Below are 20,779 nucleotides of genomic sequence, written 5' to 3'. Positions count from 1 at the left end.
TGAGACCAGACTTAGGCTTAAAGCCGGGCCTGCTTCTTCACTACAGAGCTCCCAGTTGACTGAGTTGCCTAGCCCCTTCCCACCAAGAAGCTTGAAACACAGTTCTTTTTGCAATCGCAAACCCGGTACTGACTCAGAAGCACAGGGCAGGTACCCGAGATGTACGCAGAAGCCTGCTGACGGCACTGAGTGCTGACTGAGAACATCCCCAGCCTCCTTTATCCCCCTTTAAGCATCCCTCTGACCACCATGCTTTTGCTCCCTGTTGTTCGTGGACATGGGATGGGGCCCAGGAGTCCTCCCCCAGACCCCAGGAGGGGACAGGGGACAGCATCAGAGCAAATCCCTAATGGATCCTTCTAACTCCTGTCAGGTGCGAGGCTGGCATTGGAAACTAAACTGTAAATATATCTATTTTCCTTTATCGGTCTCTGCTTTCTAGTTTCTTTTGGGATACAGAGAATTTGAGGTATCAGATCATGGATGGACCTGCATGTTGGTAGCAACATCTTCAGGAAATAGGGGAGCTGGGACTGCAGGCTGAGCCCACAGTCAACCTAATTCTATTCTCTCCCCCACCCCCACCCCCAGCCCGATTCAACCAGAAACCTGGAAGACTGAGGCACACAGAACTCTGAGCTCCTGCCCGCAGCTCCCACCCACACCACACCCGTGTCTGCCGGGACCCTGCATAGAAACGAGGAAAGCACCCAGCACAACTGTTCAGAGATCCCCAAGACCCTGTGAGGTGGTCCTCACCTTTGCCAGGTAGCATCACGGCCAGTCCCTTCCTCAGGGTGCTCCAAGATGAAAAGATTCTGAGAGGTCCTACCACAAAGTCTCCGTGCTCCCCAGAGGCAATGTGGGTCCCGGACTGGTCCACAGCCGGGCTCTGCCGTGACAGAGTTCCCCAGGCCTGACACTCCTAAGTACTAAGTTTACAGAAACGAGCTCAGAACCTTTCTTCAATACCCCTCCTATTCACAAGTCACGTTCACTTCCTAAGACCGAGCGAGGGCCAGTAACGTTGCTTAGCAGATAAAGAAAGGTACTTGCTGCCAAGCCTGACGGTCCCGGTTGGATCCCTCTGACTCACATGGTGGGAGGGAGAACCAACTGACCTGCACGTGTTTTTACAAGTTAACTTTTAATTGTCTCTGATGCTCACTGCCACCTTCTGTTAACCTAGGCCTAGTGCTGGAAGTGTAGTGTATGGAAAGCTTCTAGCTTTTGTACAATCTAATCTCAGCCTAGAATGTTTTCAGCCTTTGAGACTATTTATTGAATAAGCTCGTCCTTTTCTAGTTCTTTCTGAACTCTGGCTGGCTGGTTCAACTCAGGTGTTCTGGCTCAAAACTCCTCTCCAAGCTGACTGCTTCAATCTGGCTCCTCTCTCAGCCTCCCCTGAATTGTTCTGCTTGGTCTCAAACTGAAACTGCCAATCTGTTCTGATCTTCTGGATCCTTCCCATTCTCTGGCTCACTCTGTCTTCACTGTGTCTACCTTGTTCTCTCTTCACTTCACGTTGTCTCTGTACAATTGCCCCTTCCCCTTCCCCACCCCACCCCCATTTCTTTTCTGTGCTTCTTTCTGCCTCTTTTTCCTGTCCTCTGGAGAGTTGGGCGTATCCTATTTCTGATTCATTCTGCCAAATCGTTCTCTGATTTGTCACTTTGTCTGCCACTCAATTAGACTTCACTTCCTTCTACAAACTCAACTTTACCTTCACTGTTTGGGATTAAAGGTGAGTATCCTGGGCGTGTCTGTATTCCAGCCAGAGGGATTAAACGTGTGCTAAGGTTGAACCACACCACAACTAGAAACTGGTATTTTCAGTACATAACACAATCTTGGGGTTCACAGTGTGATCAAAAACCCTGCAACATGTTTCACACCTGCACAAATAAATAAATGTAAAACAGACATGTTCAAGAAAGATAAAAAGGTGGGCTGACACCAAGCTTGGGCAAACTAAAGGGTCTTCCCTAGAGAGCAGCCACTCCTACAGAGCAGGCACAGGCATGGGGCGGTTAAGAGGCCTCAGAGAAGGGCAGGAGTGGGCCAAATCGGGGTGGGACCTTCACCATCCACCACTCAACTGGCCTTCGTCATCGGGGAAATTCTCTACAGCTTGGCGTTCTAACCCAGGGCATGGAACAAATAGCACCTGTTGCTTCTCCCTGCCCTTGGAATCTCAAGGTCAAATGACTGAGCACCCTGCTCAGACCTGCCACACACAGATCAATCCTTCAGCCCCAACTCTGTGACAGGAGCCCTGGATTCCTAGAATGAAGATGCATAGACTGCTGGGAGCACCCCGTCTCCCCCCCCACACACACACACAGAGTAAGTAAGTAAGACTGAGTGTGTGCCCTTCTCAGGTTGCTGCAGTTTTGGACTGCTCCCACAACCCACTAGGGACACACAAACCCACCCTGAAAGTGAGATTCAGAGGCTATGTTAGGACGGGAGATTGCCAGGGTTCTATTGGAGGGAGATCCAGAGGCCACCTCCATTTCAAAATACAAGCGTGGCCATATCCCACACAGCCTGAGAACTAGGTTTGATGCCTTGGTCATTTCTGTATTAAACCAAAACATTATAAAACACACACACACACACACACACACACACACACACACACACAGGTGGTTTGCACAACTCCTATACAGAAGAATGGAGAAGCCAGTGTTGTTTGTTTTGTTTTAAGACGGGAGGGCAGCTGTGAGTTCAAGGCCAGCCTAGATGGCTGGGCCAGTTCCAGGATATCCTGGGTAAATAAACACCAATCGAAGACATAATAAAAGATAATTCTGAGTCCCCAGGAATCACCCTGTCCTGGGTAAGTAGAGATGGCCACCCACCTATAAGGAAGTCCGTTTTTATTATAAAAGAATAGTAACAACAATAATAGGGGAAAGTGGCAGACGCCACCTGAAAACACAGAATCAGAGACTGGCTTTTATAACAAACTTCTCAGCAGCTCCCTCAGTGTCCCCTAAAACTCTCAAGTGGCTGCTTCTGTCTGTGGCTGACACCAGGCTCGCGCGCGCGCGCGCACACACACACACACACACACACACAGGGAACTGGCTTTGAGGCCCATAGACCCAGGGAGGGGTGGGCTCACTTACTGCGTTCACACTTCGGCCTTGCTTTTCCCATGGCTTCCCAGCTGTGTATCCAGGGTTGACATTTTTCCGAGCTCCTTGTTGGCCGAGGCCGGGATCTAAGCGGCTGGCAGGCAGCTCACAGGACTGTGACTGTAAATGTCACTTTTAGATTAACCAGCCCCGGCTGTTTTAAAAATATCCCCCAGAGCATTTAACCTTCAAGGCACTGAGTGGCAGCAGTGACCCAGGCTGGGAGGAAATCACCTTACAGCAGCCCAGCAGGGCTGCACTGGGGCCCTGGGAGCCCTTCTACCTCACCCCAAAGCTCGATTTATTTCAGAATTCCTAGGGACTTAAACAAGAACCATCTAAGGCCCAAGGTGTCATAAGCAATCAGGGGAAGGTCACTCTGGCCTGTGAGTCCATCGTGAGGGAGGGTGGGAAGCTCCCCCAAAGCTGGCCTGCCACTCCTCCCCAACAAGGTTTTTACGAGACCCTCTGGAATCACACCCTGTGCGTGGAATGGCTCTAATATCTTGGGACTTGCGGATTAAAAAACAAGGCTGTCTTATTCAGGATTGGCTGGCTGGGGACAGCTGAGAAGAGCAGAGGAAACCTGCCCGTGTCGCTGTCACAGGGTGTTCTGAAACATGTGGGACAAAGGTCATCTCCGGGTCTCAACCCTGACTGGCAGCGGCAGGCAGGGAAACAGAAAGCACACACCAGCACCCATGTCTGTGACCACGGCTGTGCCACGTGACCATCTGCAGCGCCAATGACGAGCACAGAGTCTGTGCGGGGATGTTCTGGCCGCTGCAGCACCCGCTACCCTGCGTGGGATACTTCACTCCTCACTCGTGGGCTTCTTTTCCAGGAACGAAAAAAAAAAGACAAATCAGCAAACAAATCAGTTCTTTCCAGTGGACTTTAGAGCAGGAAGCGGACTTCACGCCGTTATTCATGTCCGCTTCAAGCTGCGGTGGCGGGGGCGTCACTGGCTATACACCTGTATGGAGTCCAGGGTTACGCACGCCCGATACTGGACAAGCAGTAGCCTCGCATCGCTCTTAGACTGAGGTTCCCTGGAAAGCGCATGTCCTAGAAAGCCATGTGCGACTGAAGAACGCATTTCAGATAACCTCATCAAACACGTTCCCGTGTCGAGGGTGCAGCTGGCAAGGGAGCTCTGGCTTAGCGTTTCGGGTCCTTGGTACCCTCTCCAGTGACTGTGTTACGATGACCTGCGCAGGGTGCTGAGAGTGGAAAGGTTACGGAGCTCTGTCACCAGGCTGACTCGAGTCCACTCCTTCCTTGCTGATGGCCTTGAGGTCGCCTGTCCTCATCTGCCATTCAGCACCCAGTTGAGAAGATGCTGAGACTGGGCTCCCAGCATGCTTTGCTCGTAACCCCCTCTTCTTGCTGATGTGTTTTATAGGGACAGAGTCTCACTTCGGCCTAAGCGAACTGTAACTCATGCAGCCCCAGCTGTCCTAGAACCTGTGGAATCAGGAACTCTGGGATGCTGGATGACAGACGTGAGTGAACCACCGCTCTTGGCTGATCCTTCTAACGGACCCTCGTTACCCCCTGCTAGGTAATGGCACCAAGCACCTGTGATCCCACCAGAAGCCAGACAGTGCCGACATCGCAGGCAAACCTGGTCTACAGGTTGGGTTCCAGGCTAGCCAGAGCTGCCTCATAAGACCTTGTCTCCAAAAAAACCAATGAAAACAACCAAAAGAAACCCACTCTGTTATAGACACAGACACGGAGAGCTGCACGGCTGTCAACAGTCTTTAGTATGTAGACTGTTCTACAGAGTATACTCTGCACATCCATGAGAGTGGGGCTGTCGGTAAAATGCCTACTGTGTGTAAAATGCCTACTGTGTGAGGGTCACATAATGGGTTGGCCTAATGCTGCTTGTATTCTAATGCTAATTTGGGGCCCCTGAGACTGGTTACCCTAAAAACAAGAGAGTCCACATGTAAGACACTGAGTGACCCTGCCCCCAGTTTATTGTGATTGGTGAATAAAGAAGCCAACAGCTAATGGCTGGGTAGAAGAGACAGAGTGGGGTTGAGGTTTCACAGGCTTGGGTGAGAGAGGACCACGAGGAGGGAGAAGAAAGAGGCCGCCATGGAACAGAAGAGCCGGGCAGTGGTGGCACATGCCTTTAATCCCAGCACTTGGGAGGCAGAGGCAGGCAGATTTCTGAGTTCAAGGCCAGCCTGGTCTACAGAGTGAGTTCCAGGACAGCCCAGGGCTACACAGAGAAACCCTGTCTCAAAAAAAAAAGAAAAGAAAAGAAAACAAAAGAAGAAGGAGAAGGAGAAGAATGTGCAGGACAGGAGAAAGGAGAAGCCTCTATGGGTTAGCTGAACTGTAAAATCATGGGCCTGAGGGCTGGCCAATAGGAGCTAGGAACAGTCCGGATGAAACAGTAATAACTCAGGCTTATCCATAGGAAAATAGATTCTAATAGCATAGAGGGTAGATATCTGCCCAACGCTTGTGTTGTTTAAGGCTTATTGTAAATATAAAGGCTGTGTGTGTTTTTCATCCGGGATCTCAATAACCAAAGGCAGGGTAGTAGCCTGGATTTTTAAAATAGTTTTTTACTACAAGGTAAGGATCGAGTTCAGAGTCTCTGTACCTTTGTAAAGCTTGGCGTGACGGCTCGTCTGTAATCCCTCGAGCTGGGCAGAGGTGGGGACTGAGGGAGAGGACTATGTGGGCGGGCACAGTGGATTTCCAGAGCCCAGTTGGCTGGCCAGTGTAGCCGTGAGCTTTACGTTCAATAGCCAACTCTGACTCAAACACTAAAATAAGGTGAAGGGCCAGAGATAGCCCAGTGGCTAAGACACTTGCCACACAAACACGGAGACGAGAAGTTCTGACTTAAACTGGGTGGCTCTGGTGGCCTTCATGAGTTCAGAAAGCAGCAGCAGATAGCTGTAGAGCTGGCTGGGCTAGCCTCAGTCAATACGGTGGAGTGCCGTCCAGGAGGGCTCCTGATGTCCACTTTGAGTTTTCACACATGCGTGTACACAGAAACTCCCTCACACGTGTAAACATGCATGCATGCATGCCGCACACTCACAAAGGAAAACAAAGCCAAAAGCATTAGACACATCCGACAATGACAACCCCTGGGCCCCACACATGTACACACATACACGCATGCACAGGTGTGTGCATGTGCACACACTATACCCACTGAAAAGGTCGCACGGAATTATTTGTACAACTAATACACTGTCTCAAAAGATGTATTTTCCAGAAGACAAGAAGAAGGGCGAGCACTGCTAATGAATTCTTTACACCAAACACAAGGATCTTAATAGAAAGTCTTCTCTTCAAACCTTAGGTTCAGAGGCGCACATTCCAAACGGTCCTGCCAGGCAAGTGGTACAGGGGAACATGGCCGCTGCGGCCAATCGGTACTGCAGTGAACTCTAGAGACGCTGCAAGTCCTGAGGCCTGAATTAAAACGTCAGGGTTCTGCGGAGATGTCTCCAGTGAAGCTTCCAACCCTTCCTCTGCTTGAGGCACTTGGCCAACGTACCTGTCTCCCTGTTACCCTCTCCGTCACGGAGGTTCAGAAAAAACTGGAAAGCCATGACTTTATCCCAGGAGAGAACTGGAGAGAGCAAGGAATTTGGAGAATCAAGAACTCACCAAGAGAACCGCATCGACTTGGCCCTCCCTGCTGGGCTCAGGTCAAGATCAGGGAGTGAACTTTCACACAATTAATTTACAACTTGAGGTTCCCAGGATGATATTTGCATAACTGACTTCCTTACTCCAGAGGGAGGTGACAGGAACCATTTCTCTCAGGTAATTCATCACAGACTTCTGTATTAGGGTTCTCTAGAGTCACAGACCTTATGGAATGTCTCTCTATATTGAGGGAATTTATTGTGATGACTTACAGTCTGCAGTCCAACTGACCCAACGGGCAGCTGTGGACGAGAAGTCCAAGCATCTAGTCATTATGCAGTCCCACGAGGCTAGTTGTTTCAGCTGGTCTTCTGTAGAAGTAGGTTCCAACAGATGAGCTGGTAAGTGCAAGCAGAAGACCGAGTCTTCCTTCTGCCAATGTCCTTATGTAAGCCTCCAGCAGAAGGCGTGGCCCAGATTAAAGGTGTGTACCACCATGCCTAGATCTAGGATATTTGTCCCAGGCTGGCCTTGAACTCAGAAACTTCCTCACCTCAGTCTCCTGGGATTAAAGGCATGCACTACCTTGCCTGGGCCTAAGCTTTTCATGGCCACTGTGCCTCAAGATCTCCACACCAAGATCCAGGTCAGAAACTTGTGTCTTCCAGCTTCAAGATCTGGATCACAGATGAGCCCTCCAATTCTGGACTGTAGTTCATTCCAGATTGTAGTCAAGTTGTAACCAGGAATAGCCCTTATAGCTACCCACACTGTGCTACACAGAGACAGCCAGATCTGCACACGGTGGGGGGTAGGGGGACCTCTGCTACCTGGCCGTGTAGACCATGTATTGTTCTGGTCTGGCCAGGAAACCTTCATCTCCAGCTTGACCAGAATTAGGAACCCTTTCCTGGGTATTTTATTCCCACCCACCAGCAGAGTGTATGAGGTTTAGCAAGCTGTCCCAGGCAGGCCATATCTGCATTCATTACGTGCCGGGGTTGGGTGGGACAAAGGTAACTAGGACACACACAAATTGGATTAAATTCACATTACCACCCAATCACCCTCAAGCTCCAAGAACTCCTGTACACACTGCTCTTGACCATCTCTCTCACGGCAGTTCTGAAACTAGATGGCTGCAAACATAAAAGGTTTAAATCTACCTGGCCATTCTGTTCACTTTTGGACCCTGCTGAACTACAAAATTGCCAAGTGGAACTCCCTCCCCGCCCAATAAAAGAACCTACTGCCACATTCTCAGGGGGCAGAGTGGGGTTGGGCCTCACGTCCTTTAAGATGCTCAATCAAGCATGGTGGCCAACACCTAAAATTCCTGAACTTGGGAAGCTGAGACCAGATTGCTGTAGTTCAAAGCCAGTGTGGTCTCTTTTTCTCTTTTGGTTTTTCAAGACAGGGTTTCTCTGTGTAGCCCTGGCTGTCCTGGAATTCACTCTGTAGACCAGGCTGGCCTTGAACTCAGAAATCCGCCTGCCTCTGCCTCCCAAGTGGCCAGTGTGGTCTCTAAAGCAGTATTTTCACATCTATTCACTGTTACATTGACTTTTTTTTACTTCTGAGACAGTTCCGCTATGGAGTCCAGGCCAGCCTCAAACTCTGTATCTTCCGGCTTCAGCTGGAAAGACGCTAGAGTGAATGGCGTGTGCCACGCCAGCTTCAACTTGCTTGGTTTGCTTTGTAAATGAGACAGGATTTCTGTGTGTAGCCCTGACTGTCCTAGAACTCTCTCTGTAGACCAGGCTGGGTGAACTGCCTGCCTCCTGAGTGCTGGGGTAAAAGGGATATCAACCACGTCTGGTTTCACCTTGGTTTTGAGACAGTTTAAATCTACCAGGCTGTCCTGGAACTTGATGTGTGGACTTGTCTGCCTCTGCATCCCAAATGATGGAATAAAGGCATTCATCACCACACCCCTATAAACTTAACCCTGATTTTGTGGTGGTGGAGTTGTATGCACATGCTACAGCATACACAGAGGTCTGCGGACAGTCTGTAGGGGCTCAGTTGTCTTCATTCCTACCTTAGGAGTCCAAGGACTGAAACTCAGGTCAGGCCTGGCAGAAGTGCCCTACCTACCTACCGGTCTCCAGCCCAACAGCAATCTTTTCTTGGCACCTGGCACTCATGGCCCCCCCCCCCCCCCCCCCAGCAAATCCATGTAACTGTATTATTCTAAGTTGTGTGTAGCTACTTGTGTCCACACAAGACAGCTGAATCCAGGTGTTGTAGTCTCTGGGGTGACATACAGTTCTGAGCTACATGCTATGGATGCTGGGACGGAACTCAGGTCCTCTTCTTCCCTCTTTGACGTGAACCATCTATTTTACATGTGTACTCATAATGGAAACACACCAGTTCTGTTTCCATTATGCCTACTGGTGGACCACCTCAGGTCCTCGGCATCGCCCCAACGAGCCATCCACCTGCCAGCCCTCTAATGGCTTTAAGAATTTTTAAAGATGCTTTTATTATGTCAAGCATACATGTGTGTGTGCACCTGAGCACAGGTGTCCAATCCCCTGGAGCTCAAGTGTTAAGAGGGTTATAAGCCACCTGACCTGAGTGCTGGGAACTGAGTCCCCTGGAAGATCAGGTGCTATTAAACCACCGAGCCACCTCTCCTTTTGTGCATGGGTATGGTTAGTTTTTATTTCACGTCAACTTGACACCATCAAGTGTCACCTTCGAGAACTTTGAAAAAATGTTCCCACAAGTTCAGGCTGCAGGCAAGCCTGTTATATATCTCCTTACTGATGCGGCAGGAGGCCCAGCCTGTGTAGTGTATGGTGGTGCCACCCTGGGCTGGTGGTCCCGGGTGCTGTGAGCAAGCAGGCTGAACAAGCCATAAGCAGGAAGGCATCCTGCCTCCAGGTTCTGTGCCCATTTCCCGAAAAGTGTCAGATGACACAAGCCTTTTCTTCCAAGTTGCTTTTGGCATTTTTCACAGAACAGAAATCTAAGGTTGGCTGTTTTCCCAGCATGGGCACCTGTGTACATATATAGCTGGTACCCAAAGAGGCCAGAAGCAGGCATTGATCGCCTCAAACTGGAATTGTAGATGGTGGTGAGATGCCAGGTAGGTGCTGGGAACCAAACCCAGGTCTGCCTGCAAGGGCAGCCAGTGCTTTCATGCCAGGTGTCTCTCCAGACCTTCAGTTTTTTTTGTTTTGTTTTTCTCCCAGATAGGCTTTCTCTGTGAAGTCATGGAACTCATTCATCTGACTGCTCCTGCTGCCCAAGTGGTGGGATTAAAGACGTGAACCACCAGCCCAACTTAGCTTTTCAGTTTCTAAAAACATCCAAGGTCCGTTCCTTGCCTTTTAGGGTGGCTCTCCTCTTACAGCCCTGCACAGGGAGCTTGTCTGTCACCCCAGCTGGCAGAGATGTGGCCTGTGACCCTGTCCCAAGTTAGGAAACTTAGGTTTCCTGGGTTTGGGGGTGAGACTGGAGGCAAGACGGTGACTGTGAGGGAGAAGCGGCCATGGGTTAAGAGTCTAGAGAACGTGCGTGGCCCTCAGGGCTGCCCAAGTAGAGCTGAGAGCAGTTCAGATGAAACATAGTAACAGCTTGGGTTATCCAGAGGAAAGTAGATTCTAACAGCACAGAGGGTAGGCAGCTGCCCAGCTCTTGTGCAGTTTAAGGCTTATTAAAAATATGAAGCCTGTGTGTGTTTTCTATCCAGGAACTCTGCAAGAGATGGGGAAAAAACTCTGGGCCTGGATTTTAATAATTTCTCTAATATACACTGTTAGCAAACCAACGGGCCAGAGTCACACTTGAACCTCATATTCCCAGGGAAGAGTCTAGAAGCTCACAGGTCAGAAGTTGGCAAGCCAAGACCCTCAAAGATGTGACTTTCCCCCAGGAAGCTGTCCCTTTGGGGTCCCAGCAGACCTCTACTCTGGCCAGCCTGCCCGAGGCAGAAGTGCAGCAAGCAGCTGGCGGGTGGTGGGTGGACCCCCAGAGAGCAGGGCAAGGACAGAGCCACCCTTCCTGCAGTCAGTGGTAGCTACGCCAACAGGCAGAAGCACGGGCTTCTGAAACAAACACTAAGAATGGCCGGCACACTGCCAAGCTTCAACCATCTTTTATTTTCCTGTTCAGGTAGGCCTCGTCTCTAACCAGCCAGACCCACAGAGTCCAGCTTGGAGGTGTAAACTCAGTAAAGATTGTCTCTCAAAAAAGGATGAAAAAAAAATGTACCTGCCTACCTTGTTAGACACAACATTCTTTGGTGTTGCAGAAAAACATAATCTGTGAATTCAGCCCATAAAAAACAGCACCTTGGAGTTAGATTCCCCAGTACCACAGACCACATGTGGCAGTCTGCTGTGAGGAAACCGTTAACTCCACAGGCACTAGAAACCCACCCACCCTCACTTAAAAACAAGTAATCCCTTGCTCTGCTCAACTTCAGCCTCTGCTCATGGCAGAGCAGGGACTGGTGATCCCAGGGCGACACCCACACCTTGGTGATCAGGAAGGAGATTCTCAGTTGTAAACCAGATTTCCCAGGACTCAAACACCCAAGGCTTCCTTTAGAGACAAAAGGGCCTTTGAAGCACGCACCCTGACACTTCGTAATCTCTAACTCTAAAAGATAAAGCAAACAGTAGTAGGCACTGAACAGCAGTGTGCACCGAACAGCAAAAGGTACAGATCTCCTCTAACCCCAGCGCAGCCCACAGGACCGAGGTCACAGGACCGAGGCTGTGGCTGCTGGCCTCTGAGAAGTAGGCGTGTTCCTGACAGCCACCTTGCGGGTCCTGGAGAGTTCAGACCTAGTTCCAGTCAGGAGGTTCTGCCTGCTGAAGCTGCGGTTTCTGTGTCCTGGCTGGCTCACGATGCTTCTCCATTTCTCCGCTCACACAAGGAACTTAGAACAGGGACATTTTCAGTGACTTCTTAACTGTCGACTGCTCAGCAGCAGCATCTGAAAACTGCTGTAGACAGACACTCCTGCCCGCAGGTCACAGCTCCTTCCAGTTGATGGGCTTCTTGCCAGACTTCTGGAGCAGTTCGTTGGCTTTAGAAAAATGTCTACATCCAAAGAACCCTCTGTACACCGACAGCGGGGAGGGGTGAGCTGTCTGCAGTACATGGTGACGCTTCTGTAAAAGAATAGAGTGGAAAGTGGCCACCGTATACCCAGCCAGCTGTGCACTCCTGCCCCGCCCACCTCCTAAGGTGGATTCACCCTCACCATCCACAAAACCCAGTTCACATTACACAGGGAGAGTGTTCTCATCCTCAGGGCCAGAGGTGTGACTCGGGCCAGGTTCAGTCGGACTGAGGGTTCCCATGAGCCTGGCCCCTGGAAGTCCTGTACCTGGGAGCCCTCAACTCCCTTCTCCTTCACACACCCACTCTCCCCTTTGCCCTACTGGCTACATCCACCACAGCCATCACTATAAATGCTGGCGGCCAGCCCGGGATCGAGGGCAGGGCACCCGCGAGGCAGCGTTGGGACATGTTCAGCCACACGGGGAAGATAAGACTTAAGGGGAGGGGGCCGTCTCAGCGACGGGGACAAGGCATGTCAGTCAGTGCCCCGTGAAGCAGAGACAGGGAGGACAAAAGTGCTCTGCCTTAAGGGCCCCTGCCTATGGCACTGGGGTTAATCGTATCTGATTCAGTGGAACTAGTTTCCTACAAGGCTCCACGTTTCTCAGAAGCAGGACTCATTCATGAAGCACTGAAACACATGCAAAGGCGGGGTGCCAGGGACTGTGCTGTCCCCACTGCAGGGCAGGCTGATGCTTCAGTTAACTGCTAACCTCAGAAGCACACAGACGTCCCACCATGTCTGAACTCGCTCAGTTGTCAGTGGAAACCCAACTGTAATTATAATGGATGGTGCACTAACGGGCTCATCCCTTAGCCCAGGCTTGCCCACATGGCACTCCTCCTACCTCGACCTCTTAGGTTCTGGGATCACATGAGCCACAGTAGACTTTCTATGCCATGCACATAGGCGGGGACCGGGGCTGCCTGGCTCTCTGTAAAGGAGTCAAAAGACACATACCCTGTCGATGGCACTACCCTTCTTCTGAGCATAAGAGCCCCAGAGGAGGAAGACGAGGCCACTGAGGTTCTGATTGAGCCAGGACACCACTGCGTCCGTGAACTGCTCCCAGCCCCTCTCCTTGTGGGAATTGGCTTGGTGTGCGCGGACAGTGAGGACAGCATTGAGGAGGAGGACACCTGTGAGCACGGTGGGGAGGAAGGTCAGAGACAGCTCAAACAAGCTATCAGCCATCACAGATGACCACGCTACTCACAATAGACTCAGGGCAGAACTGAAATCAGGCCACACACAGTGTTACAACAGGGCCGGCAGGGAGGAGCCTGTGAGCCGTAGGCAGGGTGTTTTGTGTCATGTCTGCCTTTCGGAGTCTTCCAGTTTGGGGAAGTAAAAGGGTTACAAATAGTTGATGGCAACAAAATCAAACTGTTAGAAGCCAAGACCAGACCGCCAGGAGCGAGTGAGCGAGCAAGCTGAAACAGCAGTGGCTGAGGGTAACACGGGCGTGACACGCCTCCAAGGCCTCATCAGAACCCCCACCTCAGCAATGGGACGGGAGGGGCTGAGCAGTTGAGCATGCTAACTCTCACAGAGGACCCGAGTTTGATCCCCAACACCCGTGCTGGACAGCTTACAACTGCGTTAACTCCAGCTCCAGGGAATTCATTGTCTCTGCCCTCCACCAAAACGAACACTAATGTATACAACACATGCTCGCGTGCACACGCACGCGTGCGCACACACACACGCACGCACGCACGCACGCACGCACGCACACAGGGGGTTGGGGGGTGGGGAGAGCCTTGTTCTCGAATAAGCCATAGCCAGGCCTGGTTACCTTGTCTGGCCCACCCTGACAAATCCCCATGGCCAGGATGAACAAAGCCATCGATGTCTGTAGACAGCTCTTTAAAAATATTTTCCAAACTGAAAACAAGACAAGAGAAAAGCACAATCAAATCAACCAGAATCCCCAGCAGTTTGATGCCACACAAACACCCCGTCACAGACCCCACAGAACTCAGAGCAGCAGCATGGAAGACCTAAGTTAGCCCAGCAGCCACAACCCACTCCCTAAATGTATGTGCGAACCAGAGCACTGCCAGTCCCCAGTGACCCAGGTCATACCAACAATGCCACCCACAGCCTGCCAGGAACAGCCTGACTGAAGCCATCTGCAGCTGGGTACCTGGGCGGAGGTGGAACTGGTCTTTGGACACTGAAGCAGAGCCCGTGAGCTTGATTAGGTCCGTGATAGGGATCCTGTCCCAGAATGACAACCTTCACCTGTGAATACGATCAGACAATACCGTGTTCAGTTCAAAGGAATTCCTGGCGGACACTGTAGCCAGTAGCTGCTCAGCTGAGGATTTAAAACAGAGCTGTGGGGGCACCCCAGCACCCCGAGTGACACCCATCCCTCATCCGGTCTCGGTGCAGTGTGGGGTTTCTCTTCACTTCTCACACGACAAAACCTGGAACAAGTGGAACCACTAAGAACCACACCAAGGAGGGACCATCCTCGCCCATGTCACTGCATGAGGTGGGGAGAGGTGACGGCTGTTAAGCTAACCTGTGTCTCATTACCTATAGAGTCCCTGCAGCCTGTGGACCACGGGAACACAGCCCGCCACGTTCATAGGTGAAAACATCAAACTACACTCCTGTGCCTACGTTCTGTAAGCCTGCCAACACTTCCTGAGCTTGTCACAGTAAGCTTGTCTAGGCAGTCTACTTGTCCCTCATCAAGGGAAAACACTGCTGGGGAAAGGAAGAGGGCCACTTAACTCTCCTCAGATCTGCACCTGGGTCTCGCTACTCTACAGCACCAACACTGAGGCCAGGTCGCAGACGTGGGTGCAGCTAGCAAGCCATGCGGACAGGTGCCTTTCTCAGGTGTTGAAACACTGGCCTCTGGACACCATCTCTATGGCTAGCACCCTCTGTTCCCCTCAAGGTCAGCTGCAGGCTTTTCCTTTCCTGTCCTAGGACTCTGGTGGCAGGTCAAGGACAACCGAGGACAGAATACCTGGTTTCCCTGAGCCTGTGTGCTCCCCAACAGAAATCCTCGGCCGACACTCAGGAGACCTAAGTGTCTAAGAACCGAGAATGAGAGCCTCGTGTTCCACTTTCTGAGGTGGGGGCTGTGGGGTTTGCTGAGGGTCAGGTGTAGCTGGAGCATGGCGGCCTGCTCACCTGAATCACAGCTCCTGGATGCTGACTAGCTGACTGACTCGGGAGAGCTCCAGACCACTAACAATGACAGAGGAAAAAAAACAAAACAACCCCTCCCCCAGCTCAAAATGCTCCGGGCAAGCAGAGATCACCTGTCCACAGTGTACGGGGACAGACGGGGCCGTGAGAGACAATAGGCTCCACTGGCCCCAGACAGTGGGTACACACAGGCAATCCTGCCAGTCAGTGACAGGAAGGCCAAGGTTGGAGTGCAGGGCACAGTCCTGCTTAAAGAGCACCCCGCATGCTTCACTCTCACAGTTCAAAGTGGCCAAGACACATACTAAAGTGACCAGCGGGTGACACACAGGGAAGCTGGCAAAGGCAGACAATAAGTGAGAGCAAGCCTACATGCGATGCTCAGGCCTCCTGACCAAATAAAACAGAAACAAGCAGAGAACTGCAACTGGCAGAAGCTGGGAAGGCTGGGCAGGGCCAGCCAGCAGGAGGAACAACTTGTAATGTTCCACCGGTGTGACACAGTAGCCAAGGTTGACAACAATTAAATATTCCAAAATAGTTGCGAGAGAGGACTGAGATGCTCCCAATACGAACGGTTTGGCAGACGGGAGCGAGCACTGGCTGCTCTTGGACGAGGCCTGGGTTCCTTCTCAGCACCCACGAGGCCCTCTCCTGGCCTCTGCAGACACGTGCTGCAAAGACAGGTGCAGGCCAAATGCCAAATCTTTTTTTTTTTTCCGAGACAGGATTTTTCTGTGTAGCCCTGGCTGTCCTGGAACTCACTCTGTAGACCAGGCTAGCCTCGAACTCTCAAACTCAGAAATCCGCCTGCCTCTGCCTCCCAAGTGCTGGGATTAAAGGCGTGAACCACCACTCCCCAGCCAAATCTTTATTTGAAAACAAAACAAAGACTGGAGACATGGCTCAGCGGGAGCCTGGCTGCTCTTCCAGGGGAGCTGGGCTCAATTCCTAGCACCAGCATGGGAACTCACAGCTGTCTGGAACTCCTGTTCAGGGATCTGACGCCCTCACACAGACACACACGCAATCAAATCAGCAATGTACATTAAAAAAAAAAAAAAAAAAAAACCTAAGACAGAGCAAAGGTAAAAGTCTGAGGCAATGGATGTGCCAAAGGCACTGCAATGTCACCACACCCTGTACAACCACTATGTGCTACTTACAGATAAAGTACGGGGTTGAGATGGTTCAGCGGGGAAAGCTGCTTAACTCTAAGTCCAGTGCCTTGGGTTCGATCCCAGAACCCAATGGCGGAGGGAAAGAACCTTTAAGCTGTCCTCTGACTACAAGTGTGCTGTGGTGTGCACTGCTACACACAGAAAGTAAACATAAAGAAAGGAAGGGTAACCCTCCAGTAAGACTAGGGTGACTATATATATAAATACACACACACATATGTATGTACACACACCATTCACTCTGTACAGCACAGCTCTAGAGCAGTCCAGGGAACGACTCTGCCTGCACTATGTGACATGAGCCAGGACTGATCATGCACACTACAATCCCAGCTACTTGTGAGGTGGGGGTGGGGCATCAAAACCTCAAGACTACAGGTGTGTGGCTCAATGGCAAAGCACAGTAGCCAAGACCATGAGTTTCTGACCCCTCAGTGCTACAAACACAATACAAACTAAGCCAGAAGGGTTTTTTGTTTGCTTTTAAGACTGTATACTTTTTTTTTTAAAGATTTATTTATTTTATTTGTATGACCACCCTGTAGCTATCTTCAGACACACCAGAAGAAGGCATTGGATCCCCATTATAGATGGTTGTGAGCCACCATGTGGTTGCTGGGAATTGAACTCAGGACCTTTGGAAGAGCAGCTGGTACTCTTAACTTCTGAGCCATCTCTCCAGGCCAACCCTATACTTTTTCAGAGACAGGGTTTTTGCCTATAGTTCTAGCTATCCTGGAACTCACTACTCTGTAGACCAAGCTGTCCTCAAACTCAAGAGATTTGCCTCTGCCTCTCAAGCGGTGGGATTAAAGGTATGTGCCACTAATGATCAGCTAGACTAGAGATTTAAGGTCAGCCTGAATTAGAGTATGTTCAAAGCCAGCCTCGGTGACTTAGATCCAAATAAAAAGGGCACAGCTGGTGGTTCTGGCTCAATCCTAACAGCAAAGGCTCTGACAGATAACAAGAGGAATACACAGTGAGTGGTTCAGCCCTGTAAGCCTGAGGCGATACAGTCTCTGCCCAGATCGTCACGCCCAGGGGAAGGCTGTTGGAAGCTGACTGTTCAGCTTGTGAGAGATCTACTCATTTGCTTTATCTCTCAGTTCTGAGAAAGCCTGGAAGAAGAGAAAGAAGCCATGACAGGGAAGACAGAGCTAACCAAGGGACTCAAATCATCGTGTGCCTGAGAATGAGTCATTTGGTTGGATGGTCATTAACGGAGGGACATCACACAAGCTAGGCAGGCAACCTGAATCTAGCACCCCCAGGCCATCCGTCCTAGTCTGTGGATGATAAAACTGCCCTTGTTTTTTTTTTTTTTTGCCTTTTGTTTTGTTGAATCAGGGTCTCAAGTAGCCCAGGCTGGCCTCCAACCCTCAGGTGCTGAGAGATTTATGGGTATATTCGACCACAAGGCTTCTTTCTCTCTGCCTTTTCCCTACAACATACATCTTGTGAGCAGAAATAACCTCACTTCTTTAGACCCATTGCCTACGCTCGACAGACTGAAATGAACTAGAGCTAACATACGACAAAGAGATTAAAAAAAGTGAGCACACAAGCAAATATGTATGTGCATTTTCTTTGTTACACTTGGGAGGCAGAGGCAGGCGGATTGCTGAGTTCGAGGCCAGCCTGGTCTACAAAGTGAGTTCCAGGACAGCCAGGGCTACACAGAGAAACCCTGTCTCGAAAAAAACAAAAAAAAACAACAAACAAACAAACATAAAAGAATAAACAGCTGGAGACACACACAGTGCCGCAGAGGTTCCATCCGGAACACAACCAAACCTTGCAACTTCCATGTCCACTATCAAACACTCAATATTTGATATTAAATATCAAAATATTAAATAGCCCGTGGCTTACCCGAAACACTATTCCAGTCCTTCCTAACCAGATCCCAGTTTAACTTACATCTCGGATGTCGCACATCTGGGTCCACGTGAACACCTGCTCCGGGGGTGGATAGACCTTGTGGTGTTTCCTTTCTTCAGCAACAAATCCCATTAGCTGGTTTAAAAGATAAAGGAGGCTTAAAAGCACATTCTCGCCAGAAACTGAAGGAATGAGGTTTGAAAACCTTTCTATAGAAGGTGTTTGGAAGCAGCTTCATCCCTCTAGGCTGGATCAAAGATGGTGGGCCGGGCTATTTTCATTTCCCAGTAATCCCGCCCCTCTTTCTCTTTTTTTTTACAAGACAGGATCTCTTATAGCACAGAGCCTGAGGCTGGCCCTCACCTCCAGATCCTCCTGCCCCTAGATCTCAAGGGTTGGGATTACAGCCTGGGACCTCAATCGTCTTCTCTGACTTCTAATAAGACTCTGGTTGATGGTTCACCACCCCAGGGTTTCCTGGCGGGAAAACCAGGTGGCTTACAAAAAGCCATGAAGCCAACTGGCACCCAACCCGCCAACCCGACCCACGCGATAGCGAGATTCCTGTCCTAAGTTGTCCTTTGACCTCCACACGCCCTCCTTCCCGTAAAACGAAGCCATAACGCCACCTTCCAGCCCGGAAGGGAGGGACCAGGAGGAGGCTGGACCCGCGATCACCGACCTTGACGAAGTACGGCTTCCCGAACTCCCCGCACAGCTGCTGCTTCCAGCTCTCGCCGAGGCCGGGCGGCACGTTGCGGGCGGCGAGCCTGAGCAGCGCCGCGGCCTTGTTCCTCTGGATGCGGACGAGCTGCTCGGCGCTGAGCGGCGAAGAGGGCGGCGTGGCCTGCTCGTTCTGCTCCACCCGGGCCTTCTTGGCGGGGCTGGCCTGCCGGGAGTCGGGGTCGGGAGTAAAGCTCCGGAGCCTCGCTCCCCTGCGCGCCAACCTCAAAGACCGCCGCCCGAAGACGCCCATGGTCCAGCCGTGCAGGGGACCCGCTAGGCCCGCCTTACGCGCCCACGGCCTTCCACGCGGGCTTTTCGCGGCAAAACAGCTCCCACACCCTGCTGCTTCTGATTGGACCATACGAGGGGGCGGGGCGGACACGCTGCACACTCATTGGCTCAGCGGCGCCCAAGTTCCGTCCCCATTGGTAGATATCTCCGCATGGCGGCCTTTGACGCGCACGGCTGTTGTGAACCCTTAAGGTGCCCCAGTCTGGCTGATAAGCGGCGTGCCCGGCTCTCCTGCCCCGGACCCCGCCGCACCGCAGTCCCCCCGCTGTCGGGTGCTGCCCCGCGCGTCTCACTAACACTCCCCACGTGGGCTTTTCGCGGCAAAACAGCTCCCGCCCCCTGTCGCCTGTGATTGGACCGCGGGAGAGGCGGGGCGCGCACGCTGTACACCGATTGGCTCTGCGGCGACCGGGCCCTATCCCCCATTGGCGAGTGCCTCGGCATGGCGGCGGCCGGCTGCGCGCGGCTGTTTTGAACCCCTAAGGTGTCCCAGGATGTCTGAGCAGCGGCGCGCACCGCAATCCTGCCCGGGACCCCGCCGTCCCCCCACGTTATCCCGCTAGTCTCACCGCCGCATCGCCGCTGTCCTCTGCCGCCACTCTGCTCCCCGGAGCTGGCTCGGGGCTGCGCGTGGTCCGCTTCCCGGTGGGGGTCGGGGAGAAGAAAGAGTAGAGGGTCTTCTGGCCGATCATGCCTGCACCGAGCACGGAGCTCCGGGACTCTCGCGACCGTGCTCACAGTTGGCGCGAAGCCACCCGCCCGGGCTCCAGCTAGAGGTGGGGAGGCTGGCCGGGCAGGGGGTGGCGGGGCCCAACGCGCATGTGTGGGAGGGGCCGCGGCCCCGCCCCTCGATGGGTGGAGCTTGCAAGGTAGGGAGAACCTGTGGCTTGCGGGTCATTGCTCTAAAGGTCTTTCTCCAGGTCTTCCTGATGGAAAGATCGGAGGCCTTCGAGTTTGAGCCCAGTAATGTTCCACCTCCCCAGATACATTTCCCTCCTATCCTCCTCCTCTTCAGTCCCCATTTGGGGATTGAACTCAGGGCCTTTGTGCTTGCTGGGCAACCATCTGACCACTGAGCTATATACCTCCTTGTCCTTTATCTCCCGTACCTACCTTAGACATACATTCAATTGTGCTGCTTTCTGTCATCTCCTTCTCCCCCAATAAAACAATCGCAGATAGTCTTTTCTACCGAGCCAGTGTAGATTAAACCTCGACCACTGTCTAGGAAAAACCCTCCCGTGTCACTGAGTAGCGACACACCCTGTAACCCCTAGCATCTTGGAGGTGGAGGCAGGAGGATCCCGAGTATAAGGCTCACCTTGGCAAACACAGTTTGTTATAGGCTACTCTGGGCTACAGCTTCCAAATCTTTTTTTTTTGTTTTTTTGGAGACAGGGTTTCTCTGTGTAGCCCTGGCTGTCCTGGAACTCACTCTGTAGACCAGGCTGGCCTCGAACTCAGAAATCCACCTGCCTCTGCCTCCCAAGTGCTGGGATTAAAGGCGTGCGCCACCACCGCCCGGCTAAGCTTCCAAATCTTTTTTTTTTTTTTAAATACAGTTTTTTTTAAACTATTTATTTATTTATTTATTTACTTATTTATTTATTTATTATATGTAAGTACACTGTAGCTGTCTTCAGACACCCCACAAGAGGGCA

General features: G+C 51.6%; 2 protein-coding genes across 2 annotated transcripts in view; both read right to left on the bottom strand.

The window, feature by feature from the left end:
• Positions 1 to 3,330, bottom strand: part of Acacb (acetyl-CoA carboxylase beta) — a 106,661-nt gene extending 103,331 nt beyond the window's left edge. The window contains exon 1 of the mRNA XM_028765407.1: positions 3,135 to 3,330. The gene's annotated coding sequence lies outside the window, so the exon portion shown is untranslated. The remainder of the gene's footprint in view (positions 1 to 3,134) is intronic.
• A 7,535-nt stretch (positions 3,331 to 10,865) lies between these two features.
• Ung (uracil DNA glycosylase) lies at positions 10,866 to 19,879 on the bottom strand. Its single transcript, XM_028765466.1, has 7 exons — positions 19,688 to 19,879; positions 18,784 to 18,990; positions 18,141 to 18,236; positions 14,012 to 14,109; positions 13,661 to 13,749; positions 12,823 to 13,001; positions 10,866 to 11,908 (listed from the first exon to the last, which is right to left on the bottom strand). Exons 1-7 carry the CDS (start codon positions 19,808 to 19,810, stop codon positions 11,768 to 11,770), a joined length of 933 nt encoding a protein of 310 aa, XP_028621299.1. The 5' UTR covers positions 19,811 to 19,879; the 3' UTR covers positions 10,866 to 11,767.
• Positions 19,880 to 20,779: the final 900 nt, after the last annotated feature.

This window comes from Grammomys surdaster, unplaced genomic scaffold (assembly GCF_004785775.1).
Source record: "Grammomys surdaster isolate TR1022 unplaced genomic scaffold, NIH_TR_1.0 164, whole genome shotgun sequence".
In the NCBI taxonomy this organism is placed as follows: Eukaryota; Metazoa; Chordata; class Mammalia; order Rodentia; family Muridae; genus Grammomys; species Grammomys surdaster.
The sequence above is the reverse complement of the archived record's forward strand: the minus strand, read 5'-3'. Positions and strand labels throughout refer to the sequence as shown.

Coding starts and splice junctions, on each gene's coding strand:
- Ung (XM_028765466.1), bottom strand. CDS start 19,810: ATGATCGGCCAGAAGACCCTCTACTCTTTCTTCTCCCCGACCCCCACC. Junction 14,110..18,140: donor AGATGTGCGACATCCGAGAT/GTAAGTTAAACT, acceptor TCGTATTCACAG/GTGAAGGTTGTCATTCTGGG. Junction 13,002..13,660: donor GTCAGGGTGGGCCAGACAAG/GTAACCAGGCCT, acceptor CCGTGCTCACAG/GTGTCCTCCTCCTCAATGCT.